Source organism: Gymnodraco acuticeps, unplaced genomic scaffold (assembly GCF_902827175.1).
Source record: "Gymnodraco acuticeps unplaced genomic scaffold, fGymAcu1.1, whole genome shotgun sequence".
Taxonomy (NCBI): domain Eukaryota; kingdom Metazoa; phylum Chordata; class Actinopteri; order Perciformes; family Bathydraconidae; genus Gymnodraco; species Gymnodraco acuticeps.
Genome location: NW_022991219.1, coordinates 1,730,581 through 1,752,909, shown reverse-complemented (window position 1 = coordinate 1,752,909; position 22,329 = coordinate 1,730,581). Strand labels below are relative to the sequence as shown.

Genomic DNA, 22,329 nt, shown 5'->3' with positions numbered 1-22,329 from the left:
TAATATCTGGTATGTATCAGAAGTCAATGGGGAACATTAAATGGAATGTTTTGAGAACAATGGAAAACTTTTCCATTGAAAGGTTATTAGACTTTTCAATACCGAAACTGCTGAATTAAAAAAAACAATAACAATTTATTTTATATAAAACAGAAAGAGCACTGGCATCTAAATAAAGATGTGCGTGCGTGCGTGCGTGCGTGCGTGCGTGCGTGCGTGCGTGGGTGCGTGCGTGCGTGCGTGCGTGGGTGCGTGCGTGCACGAGAGAGAGAGAGAGAGAGAGAGAGAGAGAGAGAGAGAGAGAGAGAGCTCACCGGTACCGGAGATCGTTGTTGTTAGCTTCTGGTGCTAGCAAGCTATGCTAACGGATACAAGGAGCTTTTTCAACAGCAAGAGCCGCGTTCACACCACAGTACTTTTCCCACTTTAGTTCCGATATAGTTCCGAAATGTCGCGTTCACACCAAAAAGAGCCGGAACTCAAATTAGTTCATGAGAACCTTCTTACCCCCTTTTCCGTCAGTTTTCAGTCCCTGCTATGCCCCTTTCACACCAATGCGTTTTCAGTTCTCGGAGCTAGAGCCTGAAAAGTACCGGTTTTTCCTCTTCACACCGCACTCTGGAGAAAAGTATAAGGTTGGAGAAGTTTTTATTTAATTTAATCTGGCTTCGTATGATTAAAAGCAACACGATCATCGACCCAATGCAGTTGTTGTTGTTGTTGTTGTTGTTGTGAGCGTGGCGAGCAAATCAGCGGTGTAAATGATGACGCAGCAGCGGCAGCACCAGTCGGGCTCTGGGCGGTGTGAACAAAGCGGGAGCAGAAAAGGGAAACCGGAGCTGAACCAGAAAAGCTCTAGCTCTAGGCTAGAATGGGAAAAGCGCTGGTGTGTAAGCCGCACTAGAGAGCAGGTACTTTCGTGGGAGAAAAAGGTTCCTATGTCTGATTGGCTGGGCGGTATGCAAACCACGCCCCGTAAAACTCCCAAAAAGTTTTGTGAAGCCACCATTTTATTATCCTTAGTAGCTGCTGCTGGGAGTCCCAGCAGCTTCTACTGAAGCCAGTCCCCAACTCCGGGGACTTCCGGCCGGGGACTTCGGGTGGCAGTATACACCGTGAAGATGTTTGCGGCCTGTCAGTAAACCCAAAGCAGAAGAAGTGACGTCAGCGGCTTCATTTGCCTAATCCTTCCCCAGGAATTTATTCCGGTGTGAACGCGGTGTGAATTTAGTTCTGATGAACTAAAGTGGGAAAAGTACTGCGGTGTGAATGCAATGCGCCTATAGTGAAGGAGAGTCCTCTCCTGTCAGACTGAGAGGTTCAGTGAACTAAAGGACTCTCTGAGTGTTTAGATAGTTAACTTTAGTCTAAGTTATCTCAGTGGGTCTAACGTTTTGGTCACGATTAATGTAAACAATTATTTCCGAGGCACACGTTAATTATGATCATTATAGTTATAAAAAATAAGAGAATAAATGAAAAACAGGTATGAAATACTATATATAGCCGGGGGTAAGGTGTATCCTCAGGGCAAATATCCTCACTGTAGGGCTCGTAACAGACGTGTCACACGTGCTCATTCTGTTTCTCTCCCAGGTCCCGACACTAAGCGATTGTGTTTTTATTGTCTTGACCCTGGTCATTTAGTGGCGGAGTGTGTGGCTTGGAAGCAGCAGGTGGCAGCTTCCAAGCATGCTTGTGAAATATGTAATGAGTGTTGTTGGTAACTGTGACCAAACACTGGTTTGGTTTTATGGGGGGAAGTGTTACGTGCCGTAGTGTTTGTGTGGTCGTGTATGTGTGTTTCTCTCTCTCTCCCTCTGATTCCCCAGGTGCAGCCTGATTGTCCCCAGGTGCAGCCTCTCCCCAGGTGCTCCCAATCACTAATCAGGTCCTCCATAAAGGACCTGGGAAAAGCTGCAGTCTCTCTCTCCCTTCTCCCCGGGCTGGATGTGTGCAGCGTGGTGTCAATGTCTCCAATATATATATATATTTGTAGCAAGAGTTGTTTTGCAAGTTGGCTGGTGAGCCGTGTTCCTGATTGATCATTAAACGACTGGATCGTTACTCAGAGATCGGTTTTCTCTCCCTTTTTGTCGTGCTTGGTCATCCTGGTGTGTTGTTACTTCCCTTTGTACCCCCCTAGATCTAGAAGGGAACGTAACAGACAGTAAAAAAAGAATAAAGTTTAAAAGGGTGATTTGTAAAATATCCATAAAGAAAAAGTACATCTGTTTACAGTTCTGTTTCAAATGGGTATTTCTTCATTTTGCTCTCGAAGTGCACCAGATTGATGCTTTTAACTTCAATATTTAAAAAAAAATCTTGCCTGGGGAGCATGCCCCCGGAATCCTCTGTGAGGTCCACACACCACCTATAAAAATAGCACTTTACCCCTGCTTACACCTATATGCCGTGAGCTGATTATCGAGCCTTCATTGTAACAGTTGCAGGTACACTGTATACACACAGTTTCTACTGCAACACTCCCCACACGCATATATGCGTGTGGGGAGCACCCCCAAAAGATATCTCTGGCACCGCCACTGAGCCTGCAACCCCGTTTTGAAGAAATGTGCAGTGCAAAACAGGCTCATTGCAGCCACCTGTGATAAGACACACTTTTTTGCCAAATATCAGCATTTTCTTTGCAAAGTGGCAAAGTATTATAACTTATAGTTCTAGCAAAGGGATTGCACAATTGTATTATGTATTGTTTTTTGAGCACACATACTTATGGAGCATTGTTTTATTATCACTGTTCTAGCAAAGTGATTTTTTAAATTTTTTTGAAAGGAATTCTTTCACACACACACGGGTTTTGGGCCGAGGGCGACACCGTACTTCCGGTATCAACCATTTCACGCGAGGTGCATACTGAATATCATAGTCGATTGCCTTAATCAATATAGTCAACTCTAAAATACCACATATATGCATTGGCATGATAATATTATTGTGACAAGTGGGGTATTCACCTGGTGTTTCCAGAAGATAGACGTAGATGCAGCCAAAATCGACCGAAGGCCACTTTTGAGGGTCGTAATTCCATACATTGTACATCCAACAACTCACACAGCTCTAGTTTACGCTGGTAACGACCTAGAGCACACCCCTCAAGTCCAGAGATGTAATCCGAAGACATGCAGCGATTTCTTCGGTCGTTAATTCAGAAAAAAAACCTAGTGCGCTCTGCCTGGCTACATAAGCTAGCTGTTCATATTAGCATTCCCAGGATTTTTGCACCTCCAGAAAAATGGCGTCTTTATAAAAAATATATGGCGCGCGTTGCATTGTGGGTAGCTGTGACGTCACTGTGTGTGAAAGAATGCTCACGTTCACTGGCGGCACATATCAGACCCGGGCCGGGGGGCGGGGCCACATGACCGGGCCCTTTCAACCCAATAAAGCTTGACAAAAATATCGGGAGTCCGGGGTGGTAATCTGACGCTCGTGCGTAAAAAGTCGCTCAGTCAGTAAGATTACAATTTAAAACAATGTTTGAAAGAAAAGTAACTAAAGAAAAGGTGTAATATTTAAGATTTCGTTTCTACAAAGGGTATAGAAACGAAATATAAATATATATCAGAGATAATAATGATATAAGATGACATAAAGTCCAACAAACCACAAGGACAACGAAAACATAGCCTAATAAAATGATTTTCTGACACACCATTCACCATGGACAGCCAGCAGCCACCATGAGAGCAGAGCAGTGTAAAATTGGCACGGCGGCCCATACGTTCACGTACAAGTAGGCTACTGTACAAATTAAATTTGAAGTGTACTCACCACTACTTGAAGGGTACTCGGCGAGCCTTGCGCTCCGCGAACTCGTCCACAATCCGCTGTATGTCCAATTTCTTGGCTCGGTCACTTTCGATGGACAGCAAGGCCAGTCCACTCAGTCTCTCCTGTCCCATCGTGCTCCTCAAATAGTTTTTGATGAGTTTTAATTTGGAGAAAGAGCGCTCGGCGGTTGCCACGGTGACAGGAAGAGTCAGAAATAAGATGAAGGCTGTGCAAACCTCACTGAATGTAGATGTTATTGCTGGGTTGTAAACAATGAGCATTTTTACCAGATCCGCGACAGATTTTAGTTTTTGTATTTTGTCCCTGAAACAGGTTCTGAAAGAAAGCAGCTGGCCAGGGAAGCTGGCGGCGATGTCCCGACTGTAGTGCTCTCTAAGCCGCTGGGCAGCTTGGTGTAAATCCTCATCCTTTGCTTGCAGTAGTGTGTTGGGGTGAATTGCCTCAAACATGTTCACAGTTGCATTTAAGCTGGTGAATCTTTGGGACAGTTGCTGGATGATTATATCGAGACATGCATTGAAAACGGTCACCCGAAAGTTGCTCTCTGAGTGAGGCGGCTGTCTTCAGAAAGTTCATCAAAGTGTCTCTTAACTTTCCTGGCCCTGGTTGTTTCAAACTGTGTTTGACTTCCCCATTTAGTAGCCAGGGCAAGAGTGGCGGACTTCGCCTCATCAAATTGTCCCCGATACTCCACCAAAACACTGATGGAATTTTGCAGTAGAGTAGATGCTTTGAGAATATCCGCGTCTTTTGCTTGCAGTAACTGTGAAGCACAATATGCTTTCCAAAATCTTGGTCTGCATGTTGACCAAAAATAGAAAGCGAAATTTGCTTATGGCATTCTTGAGTGCACTTGCTTCATTGCGCTCATCCTTTTTGTCACTGGTAAGGGATATTTTGACGAGGGCTTTTATAATGTCTCCATATCTGTGCCTTAACGCAACAAGCGCATCATGGCGAGATGACCAGCGAGTGGGACATAAGCGTTTTAATGTGATCTGCTCTCTGGCGTCATTAACTCACTGAGCAATGCCCATCGTTTGATACTGTGACCAAAAAAGTTGTAGAGCGTCTACAGTGTCATAGAACTGCTTCACTCCAGGGCCATTTTTAACAGAGTCGTTGAGTGCTATGTTGAGATTATGAGCAGCGCAATGAACATAGTGAGCAAGGGGCTCCTTCTCGGCTATTCTTGCTTGCACGCCTGAATACACACCACTCATATTAGCCGCCCCATCATAGCCCTGTCCGCGACATTTAGACAGATCTAATCCGTTTTTCTCTATAGAACCAAGGATTTTGTTTTCAAGCTCTGAAGCTGATGAACCTTCAGTCACTTCAAAACCCCAAAAGACTTAATTGATCTGTATATCTGTTGCAATATCCATGTCGTTCTTAACAACAGTGATGTAACGGTAAACCTGACTCAACTGGTCTATCTTTGACACATCTTGCGTTGTGTCCATGATGACGGAATAAAATGGGGCTTCGTTTATTTCATCAATGATGTCAGCTTTCACATGTTGAGATAATATGTAAATAATCTCATCTTGAATCTGGTGACTGAGGTATTTCACTGACCCTTCTGGTCGGTTGATTAGCTCTTTCAAAACAGGGTCGTAGCTAGCCAATAATTATATTATTGACAAAAAGTTGCCAGCTTTTCCCTGACCTAGAACCTCTCGATGGCCCCTGAATGCCAAGTTGCTTGAAGCTAGAGTGAGAGTTACATTAACAATGCGCTCCACGACCTGTCTCCAAAATTGGGCGGAATTACGCACATTTCTCTCCATGTCAGCGTCTATTGTGCCGTTGGTTTTCCACTGCTCATATACTACGCATGCACCAAGGTGTATTTGAGTGGATTCATGCCTCTCAATTTTAGTAGAAAGATGTTTCCAGTCTTTTATTCCGTTTACCCATGCATTGTTGTAGAACAGTGCCTTTCGGTTGGCAAAAAGCCAGCAAGGCTCACAGTAGCAGCAGTCACATTTTGGGGAATAGCACATCCAGCTGCGTGGAGATGTCATCCCAACTTTAGTGGTGGAGGTGTAATAGCTTTCTGAAAAGCAACGGTTATCCTTGTCTTTGGGAAATGGACCTTTGGGTTTGCATGGGCCCATTTTAAGGATATATCTTTTGATATTGGCGTCCTCAATGTTTTCAAAATAGTTTGCCCGATCAGTCGGAAAACGCTCCAGAGGATAATTGCAGGACACATCATGATCCGTGGTCTGAGTTTCACCCGTAGGCGTAGCGTGAGGAGGAGACCTGTTGCTGCTTTCATTCCCAGTGTCCGGTACTTCTTCACCTTGCGGCGCAGCAGGTAAGGAGCCGGAGGGGGAGGGGTGCGGCTGGTCAAGCGTCAGGCCTGGCTCTCCTCTAGACGAGCAGCTAGCAGCTGCTGAGTCGTCCCTATTATCATCATCACTACAGCCGAGAGACAGAAAAGGAAATAAGCTAGGCGGCCGAGCTACACGAAGTAACAACAACCATATGATATCAACATTTACCACAAACTCACATTTTCTTGTTGACAGTGTGTGTCCGTGATTGTAGCCTACCTGTAAATCTGGCTAACCCCCACTAACGTTGTTGGCGGGCTGGGGCTCGGGGATGAAACACGGCTGGCAGTGGCAACAACTTCAGGTTCATCTCCCGCAGGAGGAGGAGTAGGGCGAAAGAAATATCCATCTAGCTTGGACAATTTGACCTTTTGGTCCTCCTTTTTATCTTTTTCTTTGCGTTTTGTAGCTCCACTTTTGTGTTTATAACTGCTCATGCTTAGGCAGTGCTCTGTTGAATGACAAGTGATTGATGATGACGTTCATTTACGTATTATGTTGATGGACGGCTGTTGATGACGATTTTACCCAAAATACATTTGGAGACAATAGAAGGGTATCACTTGCAATTTTTCATGTTTTAATGTTAAATATGAGTGTGAAAATAGCAGCACAAGTTCAACTCATATTATAGGCTACAATGCTTTATACCTAATATGACCACGAACGTCAGTGCACTCAGTGGCGCGAGGCAGCAGGGCCCGCCGGCGAATATCTCGGGGGCGGAGCCTGCTGCCTCGGCGACGGGCCCCCATTGGGTCCCGACCGTCCCGGGCCCGGGGAGCCCTGCCCCTACAGCCCCCCCTGAAGCCCCGCCCCTGCTCACGTTCATATTGATGTATTTTAATAAATGTTAACTTGGTGACTATTTGTGTTGGGGGGGGCCCCGAATTATTATTTTTTCCAAAGGGGGGGCCTGACAGAAAAAGTTTGAGAACTACTGGTCTAAATTGAATTCAACTCATTGAAGGAACACCATCGTGTGCGTGACTCCTGCATATGGTCTTTCAAGTTTCTGGTTGAGAATGCTATTCTCCTCTTCCAATTAAAGAGACAGGGTCTATATTTCGCCTCTCTACAGCTGCAGGAAGCATGCGTATCACTTTAAAGCCTCATGACAGTTTGTGGAGGGGAACGTGGGCTGTGTGTGAGTCGGTGCTGTTCGGGGCTTTAGCATTCTTATACCCCGCTGTCGACCTTTGAATCTCGGTGCCCGGTAGGTAGGCAGCTCCGCCGTCCACGGTCCCAATTGGCTGAGCTCTTTTCCGCTGCACACAGCTGCTTCCTGCTGCATGTGGTAGCCCAAACAGTGTACACACACAGACGTACACTGTGTTTTTCTACACGCACTATGAGAATGTGCACGATGTTGCTCGAGCCCAAAGTCCCTCAGTGAGTGGCGCGGTCTCTTATCGTTATGTTAGAAGATTAACGAGGTTATCGGTGTCCTGTAAAACACGTACTGCCAGCTGTCAGCCGGGAAGCGGACAGAGGAGGCGGACCGACGAGGAGAAAGGAAGCTCCCGCTGTAGCTGCATCGGACAACGGCATAGCACGGAGCCATGGCCGAGAAGCGGATGTCACGGTGGTACTTTGGTGGGCTGGCGTCCTGCGGGGCCGCCTGCTGCACGCATCCTCTGGATCTACTGAAGGTAACCCTCCGCTGCTGTGTGCTGGATAGCAGGCCTGAACACCAGCTGTTTGCAAATCCTGCGACACTGCTTTACAGACTACTACTGGGTTAATTTACAGTTATTCAACTCCTGACGATTATCATATTACTGTGTGCGTGCTACTGCTGAATTAGCTTCTGGTGACATACTCTGAGGGATCACATATCTCTGCTATGGCATCAATGTCCATCACACCGTGCAAGTCTGCTCAAATATAGGGCACAGGTTAGGACCAGTGGTTAGCCTAAATGACCTTAAGTGCTATTAATGTAGCAAAGATAATATAAAGCAATGTTTAGATTCATTTTAAAGTAATCATAATGGCCCAATGTAGTCTAGATTTAAGATAAATATCAGGGCAGTTTCTGAACAAAAACATAATAGTCGACTAACACTCCACAATTGTACATCTCGACGGAGATATACATCTAAGTTCCTCCACAAAAATCTGCTAAAGCACAACTTTAAATATTGTGTTTACCAGAAATGTGCTCATAAGTTTCTTGGAAATAAGTCATTCAGCAGTAAAAAAAAAGGCGACCAAAACGACCAATTGGTTGATATTTCTACTAATTTATATAATATGGTACTTGTAAAGTGTGTGTGTTTTCTCTTGGGGTCATGCATGTTCACTCTTGTTAATCGTTGGCTTGCTGTGCTGCACATGAGTAAGCCAGATTCTCGTTTGCTTATGCCAACATTCTTCCCGCTTTACTGCGCCTCTCCTTTGGTTGTACTGCAGTCTGCCCCACATGACCCTGATTCCCTGAGGATACTAACTGCTCCTCAGGCAGTTGTGTAATTATGTCTGAATTCCCTCGAAGGTGCTTCAAAACGGCCTAACTTCCTTGTTATCTGGTGATGCCAGATGCACTTAAGGTAGAATTATCCCAGGAATACATTTTTCTGTTGGGTTCTGAAAACAGTCTTATCGTGTTGGATCTGGCATGTTTTTCTCGCATCTGAATTTCACCAAAACGTTTTACAAACAATGAAAAAGAAATTCAATAAGAGAGGATAGAATTATGAATGTTAAGGATATTAATTTCCCCCAATTTCAAGTAATTTCAAATGTTAAATCTTACAATAATTGAGGCTAACAAAAATACCTAATAACCAACACAGTTAGTGAAACCTGTTCCCACCAGTTTAGACATTCTCCAGTGTGACACAAGGCTTTTTATTAGGACTAAATTGCCAGATTTAGTGCACATGATCTGGGTCAAAAGGTGGGATGCACATAACTTTTGTGTGTTTTTTAAAGGTGACATGTCATGCTTTTCCGGTTATTACCCGTCCCCTTGTGTGTTATAAAGGTTTTTATGCATGTAAATGGTGTGCAGAGTCAAAACCCTCAAAGTACACCATGTAGCGAGTAAACTCTAACACAGAAAATACCTCCCCAAAACGCCTCGTTGGTGATACGTCACTGTCCATTTGATTCTTCCGGGTACATCATGATGTCATGTCGTCCCCGGAACGAAATGGACCAATCCGTGGAGATGCTGTATGCGAATCCAATGTGAGTTTGGAAAATTGCACAGTATAAATCTATTCTAGTAGACCTCAACAATGGAATTATGATCAGTGGAAATGGCCATGACATGGGACCTTTAAGTAAGACTTTAGAGTGTGGACTCTTCAATAATCTATAAAACCACAACAACTCTTTTAGAGAACTTTTCATACATATTTGTGTTGTTAGCAGCTTTGGGATCTTGATTCTTTAAGTCTGGTTCTGTTGAAAGGCTTCTACCCTTGTTTACCGAACAGTTAAAGTAGCAACCTTGAGGATATTTAAGAACACATTTTTACTTTCACAGTTCATGAATCACAGTCATTAAAATAAAATGTGCCAGCTTCTCTGTCAGCAGAGGCAGATGGTGACTATTTGGAAACAGTTTACAAAAAGTGTCTTCATAATGCTGTACAGTTACCAAATTCCTGTTAAAGCTTGCAGAATGGCATCTAAATTTAGAAAGCCTAAAATGTACTTTAGAGGGAATAATTATGTTAGTGTGTTTTACAGCAGGGAAGTAGGGCTTTACCAAACACACACATCCCATGGCAAAGATTGCTTAGTCATGGTGCAGAGATTAGTTTGTCAGTGTTAACTAAGATATCCATTACACTCCAAGACAGGCTGGCCTATTGTTTTTGTCCTCGACCGGATTAGTTTGACCTCAACTAAAAAGTCAATCTTTCAGCAAGACACTTATCAACTTATCTGGGTGTAATATTTCACCACTGTGCACGCGTGTTCCTCTACACATTCACCTGCTGATGGCTTAATGCGTTTGCACAACATAATGTGGCTCCTTTTAATCAGAGCTTTAAAGATAATACCAAAGTTTTCTACTCAATGTGTCTAATAATAAATGATATTTATATAGCGCCTTTCAAGGGACCCAAGGTCGCTGTACATGGTGGACAAACAAAACAAACAGACAATCAAAGGGCAAACAAAAAATAGAGGAAGCCGGGGGACCAAGAAAGGGCTAGGGCCCGAAGGCCAGGGTGAACAGGTGTGTTTTTAATGATGATTTGAAGATGTCCAGGGAGGCAGCATTACGGATCTCGGCAGGAAGTGCATTCCAGAGGGTGGGGGCCGCAACACTGAACGCCCTGTCACCAACAGTTCGGAGGCGAGAGCGGGGGATGGAGAGCAGACCCGTGTCTGAGGACCGCAGACTCCGAGAAGGGGTGTAGGGATGGAGGAGGTCCGATAAGTACTGGGGGGCAAGGGTATGGAGGGACTTGTACGTGAGGATGAGTGTTTTGTATTGAATCCGGGACTTGACCGGCAGCCAGTGTCTAGATTAAATTCCCTGAAGTTATGTAGTATAGTATTTGTTTCCAGTGAAACCTTGCCCATAAAAGATTGTGCCCCTATTATCAAAGAGAATTGTCTTTTTGTCAGTCCACCAGTTTGAACCAGATTTGAGTATCTCATTAACTTTTGGTTTTGATTGATTGTTCTCCTGAGGAAGCCTTCTGACTTTGTTAAGGATACTTTTAAGTTTGAAAGCGTCATTCATAAGGTCTGAACAGATACATATGATGCTACACTCGTATTTTTAGTATTTTACTTTATATATTTGTAGAATTATAATCTAAAACAAACTTGCGCATCAATACAGATTTGTTGGAATATATATATTTAAAGGTTAGTGATGAGACAGTAAGACATTGATTTTTGAAGAGCTTAGTGGCCTTCAAACCCAAATACTGATTAGAACAGAGGACAAAGCTCACGTTATAGAGCTGTGAAGGCCTCTGACAAAGACCACACACACACACACACACACACACACACACACACACACACACACACACACACACACACACACACACACACACACACACACACACACGACTTGTGAATTGGTCATAACTGCCTGTGTGACATTACACTGTGGTCAGTTTTACTTAGCCTGAGAAATTAATTTAGTGTGTGAAGCATTTTCAAATCTGAGAAACAACTATTCACAGTGATGTCCCCAAAGGTCAAATATTTGTAACTGTAAGCCTGCATTACAAAATGGAAGTGTGAAGTCTGAAGACACGTGTGTTTACCAGACAGCAAAGGGTCTAATTAGGGAGCCTGTGGCTCAGTGGAATTGTGCGCTGAATTTAGTGCACTGAACTTTGAATCACGGGATAGCAAGTTCGAGTCCCACTGCAGTCAGCATGTCGTTGTGTCCCTGGGCAAGACACTTCACCCCAGATTGCTCCTGTGGGGATTGTCCACAGTACTGAATGTATGTAAGTCACTTTGGATCAAAGCGTCTAACAAGTGACATGTAATGTAATGTAATTAAAAAGGCTTGTGAGTTGTATTATGGGATGTCTAGGATCCAGTGAAGAGCTGAACTACCCCTTTAAGAGCTGACACATGTAGCCCTTTGACACAATTAGTTTACCAAATATATCTGAAGTGGTGTCATAAATTACCCCCAAAAACTGATGTTGCTCTGTCTCATGTTTATAGATTTGTTTTCTGTGTTCAACGGTTTCTTTATTATTTATGTCACCACAGTGCCAAATTGGTATTAAAATAACTCCAAGGAAAATGCATGACTGTCTTTCCAGGTACACCTGCAGACACAGCAGGAGGTGAAGAAGAGGATGATGGGGATGGCCATTCATGTGGTGAAGAGTGACGGTGTGCTGGCTCTTTACAGTGGCCTCTCTGCCTCCCTTTGCAGACAGGTATGTCTGTTTGCATGCCTTATGTTTGTCTGCCTCTGCCTGTGTGTTGACCATAGACTGTATACATAAATGGACGTAGTGTCTGTGACGTCACCCATAGGATTCTGCAGAGTTGCCGTGAAGCCCTTAGTAGGCGGAGTCGGCCACTAACGGCTCGACTGTGACGTCAGAGTCTAATCCCGCCTGCTCCAAATAAGGACAAAGAGGCGGAGCCGAGGCGGGACCTGCTGCCTCCGAACTGGAAGTAAACAGAGCTAGCTCAGGCTAAGAAGCTAAGCTAACATGAAATACATGCATACCAAGTTACTGCTAGCAGTGTAGTTCCCCTATATAAACGTTACATTCATAATCAAATGAGACAATCTGCAAGAGAATTAGCTATATTTTGTTATTCTTAATGCTTGTCATTCACACGTTGAGAAAAAACGGACTCCACCGCCCGGACCTAACCGTTAGCTCCGGCGGCCACCACTGGGATAATTGGGTCCCCTATTAACATTTGCTCCCGTTTAGCATTATGGGCGTCATAGCCATAGACTATAAAAGTCTTACCCAAGGCTGAATCATAAACTAAAATGTATATGTATGCATAAAGGGTTACGTCCTTAGCTGGCTAATAAGTAACAAGCTAAGCTACCAAGCACACAAACACCTGCGAACGGGGTTAACATGTATAATATTATCATTTTAGACTTCTTGGAAGTTCTGTTAGTACATTCAAGCGCACAGCACGACATTTTAATTGTCTGGTATTTGTAACAATATTCCCTAAAAGGCACAATCACCACGAACACGGCTAAAGCTAAAGGGTCAAGTACAGTACTATGACTAACTAACGTTGTAGCCTCTATGGTTGTAGCCTAGCAGAGTGGACAAGCAGTGTTGCCAACTCCATAGTAAGGAAAGTAGCTATTGGCTGTCCGAAAAGTCGCCAGAAGTCGCTAAATGACGTCATCGCCTAATTTGCATATCATGTAATGGCGGCTGTAGGAGAGAGCATGGTAGAGGGGAGTACAAAAAACGAGTTAAATCCAGACGACAGTAGATCAGAAATGTCTCTATTCTGCAAGGTAAAATTACTTTGTTGCTTCCCCTTTATTATAGTGTGAAAGTGAGTGAAGAACATTTAAATCCCGCTCAAAACCAGGACGGCTTGGCAGTTGGCGCATGCGCAATTCATTTGCAGTCTCGACGCGGGGGAGTGTGGTTGTCTCCTCTCTGCTCTGACTGCAGCAGCAGCTCTGCTGCGGCCAGGCAACTGTCAGTCTGAGCGCCTGTGAGTACTATGGGAGGGAGGCGGGGCTCACGGCAGCACCCGCGGCTCGTTAACTGCAGAACAATGTGAGTCTCCAAACACCAGAAAAGTCGCTAATAACACCATTATAAATCGCTAGATTAGTCGTTAGTCGCTTTTGACACAAATAAGTCGCCGGAGGGTTTGGAAATCCGCCAAATTTAACGAGAAAATCGCCAAGTTGGCAACACTGTGGACAAGTTGCTGTTAGCTGACAGTGAGGCATGTACGTGTCCATCAAAGTGACCACGCCCTAATTTATGCAAAAACGTTAAGACCTAATATAAATAAAAGGGTTGTGTTAGAAAACAATTCACTCACAGATTCATAATCATGAAGGTGGAATCTAACTATATCGATAATAATATTTATTGCATCCATGGGTAGAAACATGTTTTTTTCTGCTGTAAAGTTGGGCATTTTAACATGGGGGTCTATGGAAATTGATCCTTTCTGCAGCCAGTTCCTAGCGGCCCATGTATGAACTGCAGTGTGTGGCACTTCCGTATTGGCGTCCCGGCTGTTCCCCAGAGTTTGCCGCTTGGTGTTGACATGTTTGTGATTTGTATGGCTTTTCACCTAAATCTAACTCGGTAAGTGTCACAGAGGGTGGTAACCTCTTTTGTGAGCCAGCCTTTACTAAGATGGTATCAATAAAGAGTTACAGACAAAACAATTTTAAACCACACTAATGATAAAATAAGGCTGTTGGTTGGCAAAGGCAAAACACAGTAAAGATGGAGTCAACCACCAAAGTTTCAGACCAAGATTTGTCGTTTCGATATTTTCATCTTTTGTTTTTCTGACTGAAATTTGAGTAAATTCATGTATTGTATTCATGGTTTTGGTTGCAGTGAGAGAGTTTGAATGAGGACATAGGAACTGGTAACTTTTCTCGAAGCGGTGCTTTATAATAAGATTTGAATACATTCATATTCATGCTGCCTCAGTGTGATTGCTAATAAAAAGGTGGAAATATTGACGTGTGAAAAATCCATTCTAACGTGACCAAAAGTTAGTTTTGGTTACTTTTTTAGAAACGTTTGAATCACAGCCAGAAAATTTAATTGGTTGTGTTGCCAAAGGGTCCTCCTTGTGGTTAGAAAAAGAATATTCAAAATGGTGAAAAAAGTGTGAGATACTCATTATTCTTTCCTTTCCTCTCCTCTCAGATGTCCTATTCGCTCACCAGATTCGCCATCTATGAGACAGTGAGGGACATGATGGGCAGCACAAGCCAGGGCCCCATGCCCTTTTACCAGAAGGTCCTGCTGGGAGCCTTCGGAGGTAGAAAACATACATTCTGCCTCCCTTCTCCTCCTTTTTACACACACTCTCAAACATACACTCACACACGTGCAGTATAACCAGGGCTGCACATAACTGGTGCGCATGCGCACCTCGGCCAAAAAAAGAGCACCAGGTCATTTGAAAAAAGGCGCATTTGCGTACCAACATAGAGAGAGAGAGAGAGAGAGAGAAAAAAAGAAAAAAAAAAAGAAAGATATTTGCGAGTTGCATATGAACTCAGGGCCGGCCCGTCGCACTGGCGTTATAGATGTTCGCCTAGGGCGCCAGATCTGTGGAGGCGCTGCGCTGGCAGTTCTGGGAGGGAAAAAAACATTTTTGACCGTTGGGGCTCATCCTAATTTTCGGCCTTGATGTAACAACATTCATAATTAAGTAAATGTAACACCCTTTTCACCCCGGTTACACGTTTCATTCGCCCTGTACGATGGGCGCTGTAAGTGATGGAAATGGGGGATGTTGGCTTATCTGGCGCCCGCAGCTCACAGCCAAAATGCGAGTGAGCGAGGGAGGGTGCACCGGTACCGGCGCAGTTGTTATTATAATCTGGTGCTAGCTGCGGATATAAGAAGAAGATGTTTCTACAATAATGTGGAGGGAGAGTCCTCTCCAGTCAGACTGAGAGGCTGATACTACAGCTCAGTGAGGTAAATGACTCTGAGTGTTTAGATAGTTCACTTTAGTCTAAGTTCAAACGGTTTGGTCACAATTTATATAAACACATATTTTCAAGGCACTCCTTTATAATTATTGGGATAAACAGGTTTGAAATCATTCCAATGTATACTATAGGACAGTAACCAAACATATCCTTTTGAAACTGGACTTTTGACCCAAACCTAGCTGCTGACTTGTGGATGCAAGCAGCTAATCGCAGACTCAACCAGAGAGAAAGAAGTAGGCCTACATCATCAGCTACCATGTCTGACAGAGAGAAAGACAGTGAGGAGAACAGTCAGGAGGGCAGTGATGACAGCTTGTAGGATTACTGGTCGTGCTAATGTTGTCTTGTGTTCGCCTCTGCATGTGTGTTCTGTGTTCACCTCTGCATGTGTGTTCAGTGCCGTGTGTCTGGCAAATAAAGACCGGTTTATTTATTTAATTTTAAGGATAAGCACCAAGCAACATCTCCAGGTGCTCCTTTGAGAACCAGGGCAAAAAAGTTATGTGCACCCCTGAGTATAACCCATACCGGATTGTGTTCTCTGCCAACAGGTTTCACTGGAGGATTTGTTGGCACGCCGGCAGACATGGTGAATGTCAGGTAACATTACATTACCATTCAATCAATGATTTAAATACCGAAGATTTAAATGCTTAAAAGGAACATTTGCCAACTTTCAATGATAATGTCCAATCAGTGTTGATGGTAAATGTAGTCGATTTGTAGTTATACAATTTAGTGTACTTTATTTAATGAGAAAGGAATGCTGCTGCCAGAACAGTTTTTCTTCCGGCTGCCAGCTCTCTCATTTGACATAGTTGGATGAATCACAGGCCAATTTATCTTGAATTTGTATGATCCACTTCTGGGTTGCTAGGAAGTGTGTATGCTCTTTCAGCTCAAACACAGAACTTCCTAAACCTGTTCCATTGTGCAAACATAACAAAAACTAAATGCAACTCTCTTTGCTTGTATTACAAAAGTTCAAACTGAAATGGCATCCAGAGTGCAGATCACGTTCTGGACGAGAATACCGTTAACTGCTGTTTGGCTGACTTGTTTTTATTCAAAGTATACAGCTGAAGCAAATGCAGATGCTATCATGTGGATAACTTTCTCGGTCAATGTACTTCACTTTAGCTGTCTCAATGTACCACTCACACTGGTTGGACATTCTCAACCATCTAACATATGCATTTTTTTTCCTGTAACAAAACTACAATGACTTTTTTTTAATACAGGATGCAGAATGACATGAAACTACCACCAGAGCTGAGGAGGAAGTGAGTGTTACTATAGATAAAAAAAGTTTAGATTATCTAAATCTCTTATTGTATTTAAACCTGAATGTTTTCCTTCTTTCAGCTACAAACATGCCATCGATGGGCTCTTCAGAGTCTTCAGAGAAGGTGAATCCTCGAGCAATAAAGTGTGTGTAACTTTGTATAAAGCAATCTGCGGGATCATGTCTGACCTCTGACTTGTGTCTGGCCCCACAGAGGGTCTCAGGAGACTGTACTCAGGAGCCAGCATGGCCTCCAGCAGAGGAGCAATGGTCACTGTGGGACAGGCAAGTCACACATATGAAATACGGTTAAATTGCCTGCAGGTATTAACGAGACCAGAGTATTTTCCGGCCAGTGACGAGCAACTGTCTGTTTTTTTTTTATCACAATTAAGATAAAAGTTTTCTCGTAAATACACTAAGAAGGCAATTGATGACCATGTTAAAGGTGGGGTAGGTAAGTTTGAGAAACCGGCTCGAGATACACTTTTTGTTATAGTCCATGGAATGCTCTTAACATCCCGATAGCAATGAATATCTGAAGTGCTTTGACAAAAAATCCATGAACAAATGTCATCTGTGGAATCTGTAGCACTGTAAAAAGCACGACCAATCATTTTAGCCGGCCCGGCATGCAAAAACAAAAAGTGCACAGTTGTAACATTACATTTGTTTGCTTAAGAAGTAAAATATTGAATATTTGAACCAGGCACATCACAAAGTGCATTTAACTGAATACAATAATAGCACATCAAAAAGTGCATTAACAAACAGTTAATGAGCTCCAATGTAACAAAAAGAGGTAGTACTATAACAATACTATTTTTTCAAGTAATAACAAGAAAATCATACGTTTTGGTCACATTTGACCCAGACACATTACAAAGTGCATTTAAATGAATACAAAAAGAACTGTCAAACCCTTTAGTGCACAAACCCATAACAAGGGATAAGGGTAACTAACATATGAATGAATACTACACCACACGTCTACTATTAGATTAGATTATAATCTTTAATGACCACACAGCCAGGCTGGTGGAATTCGTGTTCAGTGCAGATTATTACAGCTTGTTCCATACAATTCAACATACAATAAACAGACAATAAAAAGTACAACACACGGCACAGGGCAAATACATACATCATGACATATATACATAAAGTTCAAGGTGTGATTGTTCATTGGGGTTATTTAGAGTCCATTTAGTGTCCGTATTGCAAAGGGGAAGAAGCTGTTTTTGAAGCGGGCAGTTTTGGTGGACAGTGACCTGTAGCGCCTCCCTGAGGGCAGCAAACTAGGTGCTATCACCTCATTTGTGATTTGCCATCGCTGACTTTCTCAATGGGAGAAGTGAGCAGTGATTTTTGGCTCATAGGATGTCAATGCAATCCTAAGACATTGGTGAAGAGTGCTGTCAGTCAGGGAGCAGCGAGTGGCACTTTTCTTTTAGTTCATGTGTGAAAAGCTTGATTCACATGTAAGATCCAAACATACTGAGCACACAGATCGCTACTCTCTGAGCGTTAGGGAACTGCTGTTTGTTGACGTCACTCCAAAACTTCACATGGTGAGAACTCTGTTGTTTTTTAGTGCTGTGGATAATGTTCAAATGATTCTCGCAGTACTCTGGGGTTGTGAAGGGTGGATGAGTCTTTGTTAGTTATCATGACATGTGATTTTCCCACAGATTATTTAATTCAGTCTCAGAGGTGACCTCATGCTTTATATTGTGTGGCTCATTGTAATTATTTGGAAGTGGAGCTGTAGTGAGCATTAGCGATGTGGCTTCAGTTAGCTTCAGGTAGTAAAGAGATGCATCATTAAAATGGCACCATTTCTTTTTTCCTACCTTCAGTTGGCGTGTTATGACCAGGCCAAGCAGCTGGTGCTGGGCACAGGCATGATGGGGGATAACATACTCACACACTTTCTCTCCAGCTTCATCGCTGTGAGTATCAGGTTCATTCTTGTGTTATGTGGCTCAGTGTAAAGTTTACAGGACTCTTTAAACTAATGGTAAGTTTCCCCGCAGGGAGGCTGTGCTACATTGTTGTGTCAGCCTCTGGACGTACTAAAGACGAGGCTCATGAGCTCGAAGGGCGAGTACACAGTAAGTGGACCCCCCCCTCTCACCCTTCATCACTGTCTCCTCTAATCCCTTCCTTCCTCTGTTTCTCTTTGTCCATCTCCCTTCATTCCTCAGCTTTATTCTCATCCAGTGTGTCTCTCTCTTTAGGGGGTGAGGCATTGCTTACAAGAAACTGCCAAGCTTGGTCCCATGGCATTTTACAAGGTAAGACAACAGTACTACACAATATAAGAACACAACACAATATAAGAACACAACACTGTACCTGCAATTATCAAATGTGGATGCCTTTGTCAAGCTCAACACCCATCATGCCTGTTACTGCATGTGTGCTATGTTTTTGGTGCAACTTTGTTTACATTGTCTCACAATATAACACGTATACACACTTTAATGCGTGAGGCAGCATTTTTGATGCAGCTCCAAATGACTTTATTCTTACTTTAAACAAAAAGTAATGTCATCCCCTCTTTCCCCCCATTCTAATACTGTCCCTACATTAAAGGCTCTGGTTACTCAAAATCGTTAAAAAACAGACACAAATCAAAAAATCCCATAAATATGATTATGATGGCCAAAGCTGCACTTGATATTAAAAGCATACTACCTACATGTTAAATGTGAGATACATTTCCTCCATTTACATTAGAGGGCAGTTTTTTGACTACAGGAAAAAGTTGTGTATACTTTGTTTGACAAAATTGAATTTTGGAAATGATAACATCGATTTTATTTACAGATACAGATTTACAAAAAAAATACAATGGGGTATCTGAAATGGATAAATGTAAAGGGAGAAAACTACAAATAGTAATATATTGCTGATTTTTGTTGCAGGGTCTCGTCCCCGCAGGAATCCGCTTGATTCCTCACACAGTGCTCACCTTCATCTTCCTCGAGCAGCTCAAGCAAAACTTCGGCATCCGCATCATCTCCTGAGCACGCTCTGCGACCCTGAACCCCAAACTGCCACATCACCCCCCCCCCCGCTTTACTCTTGGCATTTTAGATTTTAGGCAAAAAAAGGGAGAACGGGAGTGGTGCACAGTTTATTTAATGGGCTGGTGCATGGTCCCCTTCTCTTTTTGCTCTACCTCTATCTCACGACTGATAATGATGTTGATTTTTACGAGCACCAACTTCTAGAAGATACAATTACAAGAACTAACGGTTTCCTCTATCAGCATAGATTATAACATTATATATGTTAAGAAAGAACACGCTTACTGTAAAAGTGCTTCACATTAGGGTTATTAGAGTGACCTGCCAAATTAGAATTAGCTCTAGCAGATGTTTAATTTCAGGTAGGGTTAGTTTGTGACGGGATTATATATAGTATAGTAATTGTTCATTTAAGAAGCAATTAATTTGTCAAGATGGACACTAAATGTTGACTTTTAACTATTTCCAGTTAAGATTTAGTGATTTATGTTTTAATTTCACCAGTTTCACCAGTGGTGTACAAAGCCTTCTGAGCTAACATAAGTGTAATCCACAGTTGTTGCTTAAAGAGTGCCAATAATGTGTCTCTCTAATACTTCATGAGTGTCAAGTTATCATATAGCAAAAGTCCAAAATGCTAACAAACTAGTGCCATTCTTTCAAATCTATAGTTCCCAGAAGCCATTGCTAAAACACGACTGAACTCTGTTGTATGTCATTACATAGTAATCATTCCCAACAGTGGTGACCAAATGAAATGCAACCTGAATTTAACAGTTCACTAAATTGATGTTTTATAACTGGAACTACTATCAGGTTAAAATATCCTCCACTTTTGACCCGATTCTCCTTTTCTTTATTCCTCTGTCATCGTTTCACTCCCATATGTTTTGGAGAAGAGGACCAAGCTTGTTTGTCTCGTGTTTTTAAGTAAGTTGGGCGTGAGTGGGAGAAACTGTGAAGCAGAAAGAGCAGGCTGGTAAAATCCTGGGGAAGGGCGCTCTTTCTTCCCTGACCCAGTGAAATACTGTACAACCACTTGATCTCTTAAAAAGTTCTTACTGTTTGAATAGAGATGTCTGGAGAAGACCGCTGGACTGTAGAAGTGTATATGTAGCATTTCCATCCGTTATGTTACTGTTTCGTTGAGCTGAATGCCTGTCAGACTCTGACTCACGATGCTACTGTTTTATAAGGCACTTTATTAAAATCCCTGGACTTGTACTAACTACTGTGTAGAAACACTAGCTGCATACTATAACATGGTCTAAAAATAACATAATGTTTGGAATCTACAATGTTAATGCCAATCTGAACTATGACTTTTCTCAGTTATAGTACAATCATTTTGGCCTTTGCCTTTCCTGTGCTGTGCCTGCTGTGTTGACGGAGACCTCGTCGAGTCATGTTGCCTTACAGTTTGTCCTCCAGAGGGCAGTATAGGAACGTGCAAATGATATCATTGCCAACAACTTCAATGAATCCTGAAAAACCTTTAACCAAGGATGAGTATATAAAAAAAAAAGAGAACAACATCTGACTGCAATTCTGCAATAATGTGAGGTACTGATCAGCCATAGTAAGCAATGTTAACCCCAGCTTTGTTTATATGCACAGAAATGAAACTGGAGGGACCCTCAGCGCTGGGTGTTGTAAATGTTTATGTTGTAGACGACTAACCAATGATTTTGGAATTAAAATACTAATGGAAAATGTTTGTTTTGTATTTTTTCACCGTTTACCTTACAGAAGAATGTCAGGTAAAAACATTGATTTAGGTAGAAACCCAGATTGGATGTAATTCATGGTAGAGTTGTATTTGATAATGATTTTATTTTTCTAATTCCATAAAATCATGTCATTATCAAACAGGAATATCTCCGTGTAAATATTCTCTTGGCTCATAATGATTCGTGCAGGGAGTGTGAATCAAGCGTTATCTATATATAGACTTTTTTTTCTTCTTTTTCTCCCCAATTTTTTGGCGCCCCCCGCCTATACTGCCTATAGCAAGGGACGGCCCTGCTCGAGGTGATTTATAAACACACGCAAAAAAGAAACATATTTAAGAAATCTAGACCGCAAAAGAATTAAATAAGCGAGTGTCTGTTTATCCTGGCCAAGGTCAGGGTCCTTGAACACAACACGAGCCTAACGTGTCACCACCTTTATACAGTCTATGGCTGCTTCTCAGGTCGACTATTTTAATTTCCTCGCTCCTCGGTCCTCGGTCTCACCGGAAGTTGATTTGCCCGCGCCATCTTGAGTACCGTCCCATGGCTCTTATTTCTGCCGGAGGATCGAGGAGCGAGGAGCGATCATGGAGGAGCTTGATTGATTGATTGATTGAAAAGTTTATTAACAGCTTGTATATTGGGTACAGTACAGTACAGCTCAAAACATACAATTGTTAAGGGGATGCAGACCAGAGAAAGACTTTCGTCTTGTTTACATCAGGGTCCCCCATTTCCAATTCATCATGTCATTTAAGACATATAAGGCAAAGGCAAAGAGCGATAACCGAGGAACCACCAGACCATCCTCCGATGAAATCCTCAGATACTCACCCCGCCCCCTTACTGTGTATCGCTCACTGATTGGACGAGGCAGTGCATGCACTGATCTGATGCTTCTTGACATGAGAGCAGAGTGAAGAAAATACATGAACCTCACGGGAGTCACTCCTCAGTTTATACC

The 22,329-nt window shown here is 42.8% G+C and overlaps 1 protein-coding gene across 1 annotated transcript; it reads left to right on the top strand.

The window, feature by feature from the left end:
* The first annotated feature begins 7,723 nt into the window (after nucleotides 1-7,723).
* slc25a10 (solute carrier family 25 member 10) lies at nucleotides 7,724-21,345 on the top strand. The gene is made up of 11 exons (XM_034239252.1): nucleotides 7,724-7,813; nucleotides 11,927-12,046; nucleotides 14,513-14,627; nucleotides 15,864-15,912; nucleotides 16,554-16,595; nucleotides 16,678-16,721; nucleotides 16,812-16,882; nucleotides 18,457-18,549; nucleotides 18,634-18,711; nucleotides 18,838-18,894; nucleotides 19,528-21,345. Exons 1-11 carry the CDS (start codon nucleotides 7,724-7,726, stop codon nucleotides 19,627-19,629), a joined length of 861 nt encoding a protein of 286 aa, XP_034095143.1. The 3' UTR covers nucleotides 19,630-21,345.
* Nucleotides 21,346-22,329: the final 984 nt, after the last annotated feature.

Coding starts and splice junctions, on each gene's coding strand:
- slc25a10 (XM_034239252.1), top strand. CDS start 7,724: ATGGCCGAGAAGCGGATGTCACGGTGGTACTTTGGTGGGCTGGCGTCC. Junction 18,550..18,633: donor TTCTCTCCAGCTTCATCGCT/GTGAGTATCAGG, acceptor GTTTCCCCGCAG/GGAGGCTGTGCTACATTGTT. Junction 18,895..19,527: donor GTCCCATGGCATTTTACAAG/GTAAGACAACAG, acceptor TTTTTGTTGCAG/GGTCTCGTCCCCGCAGGAAT.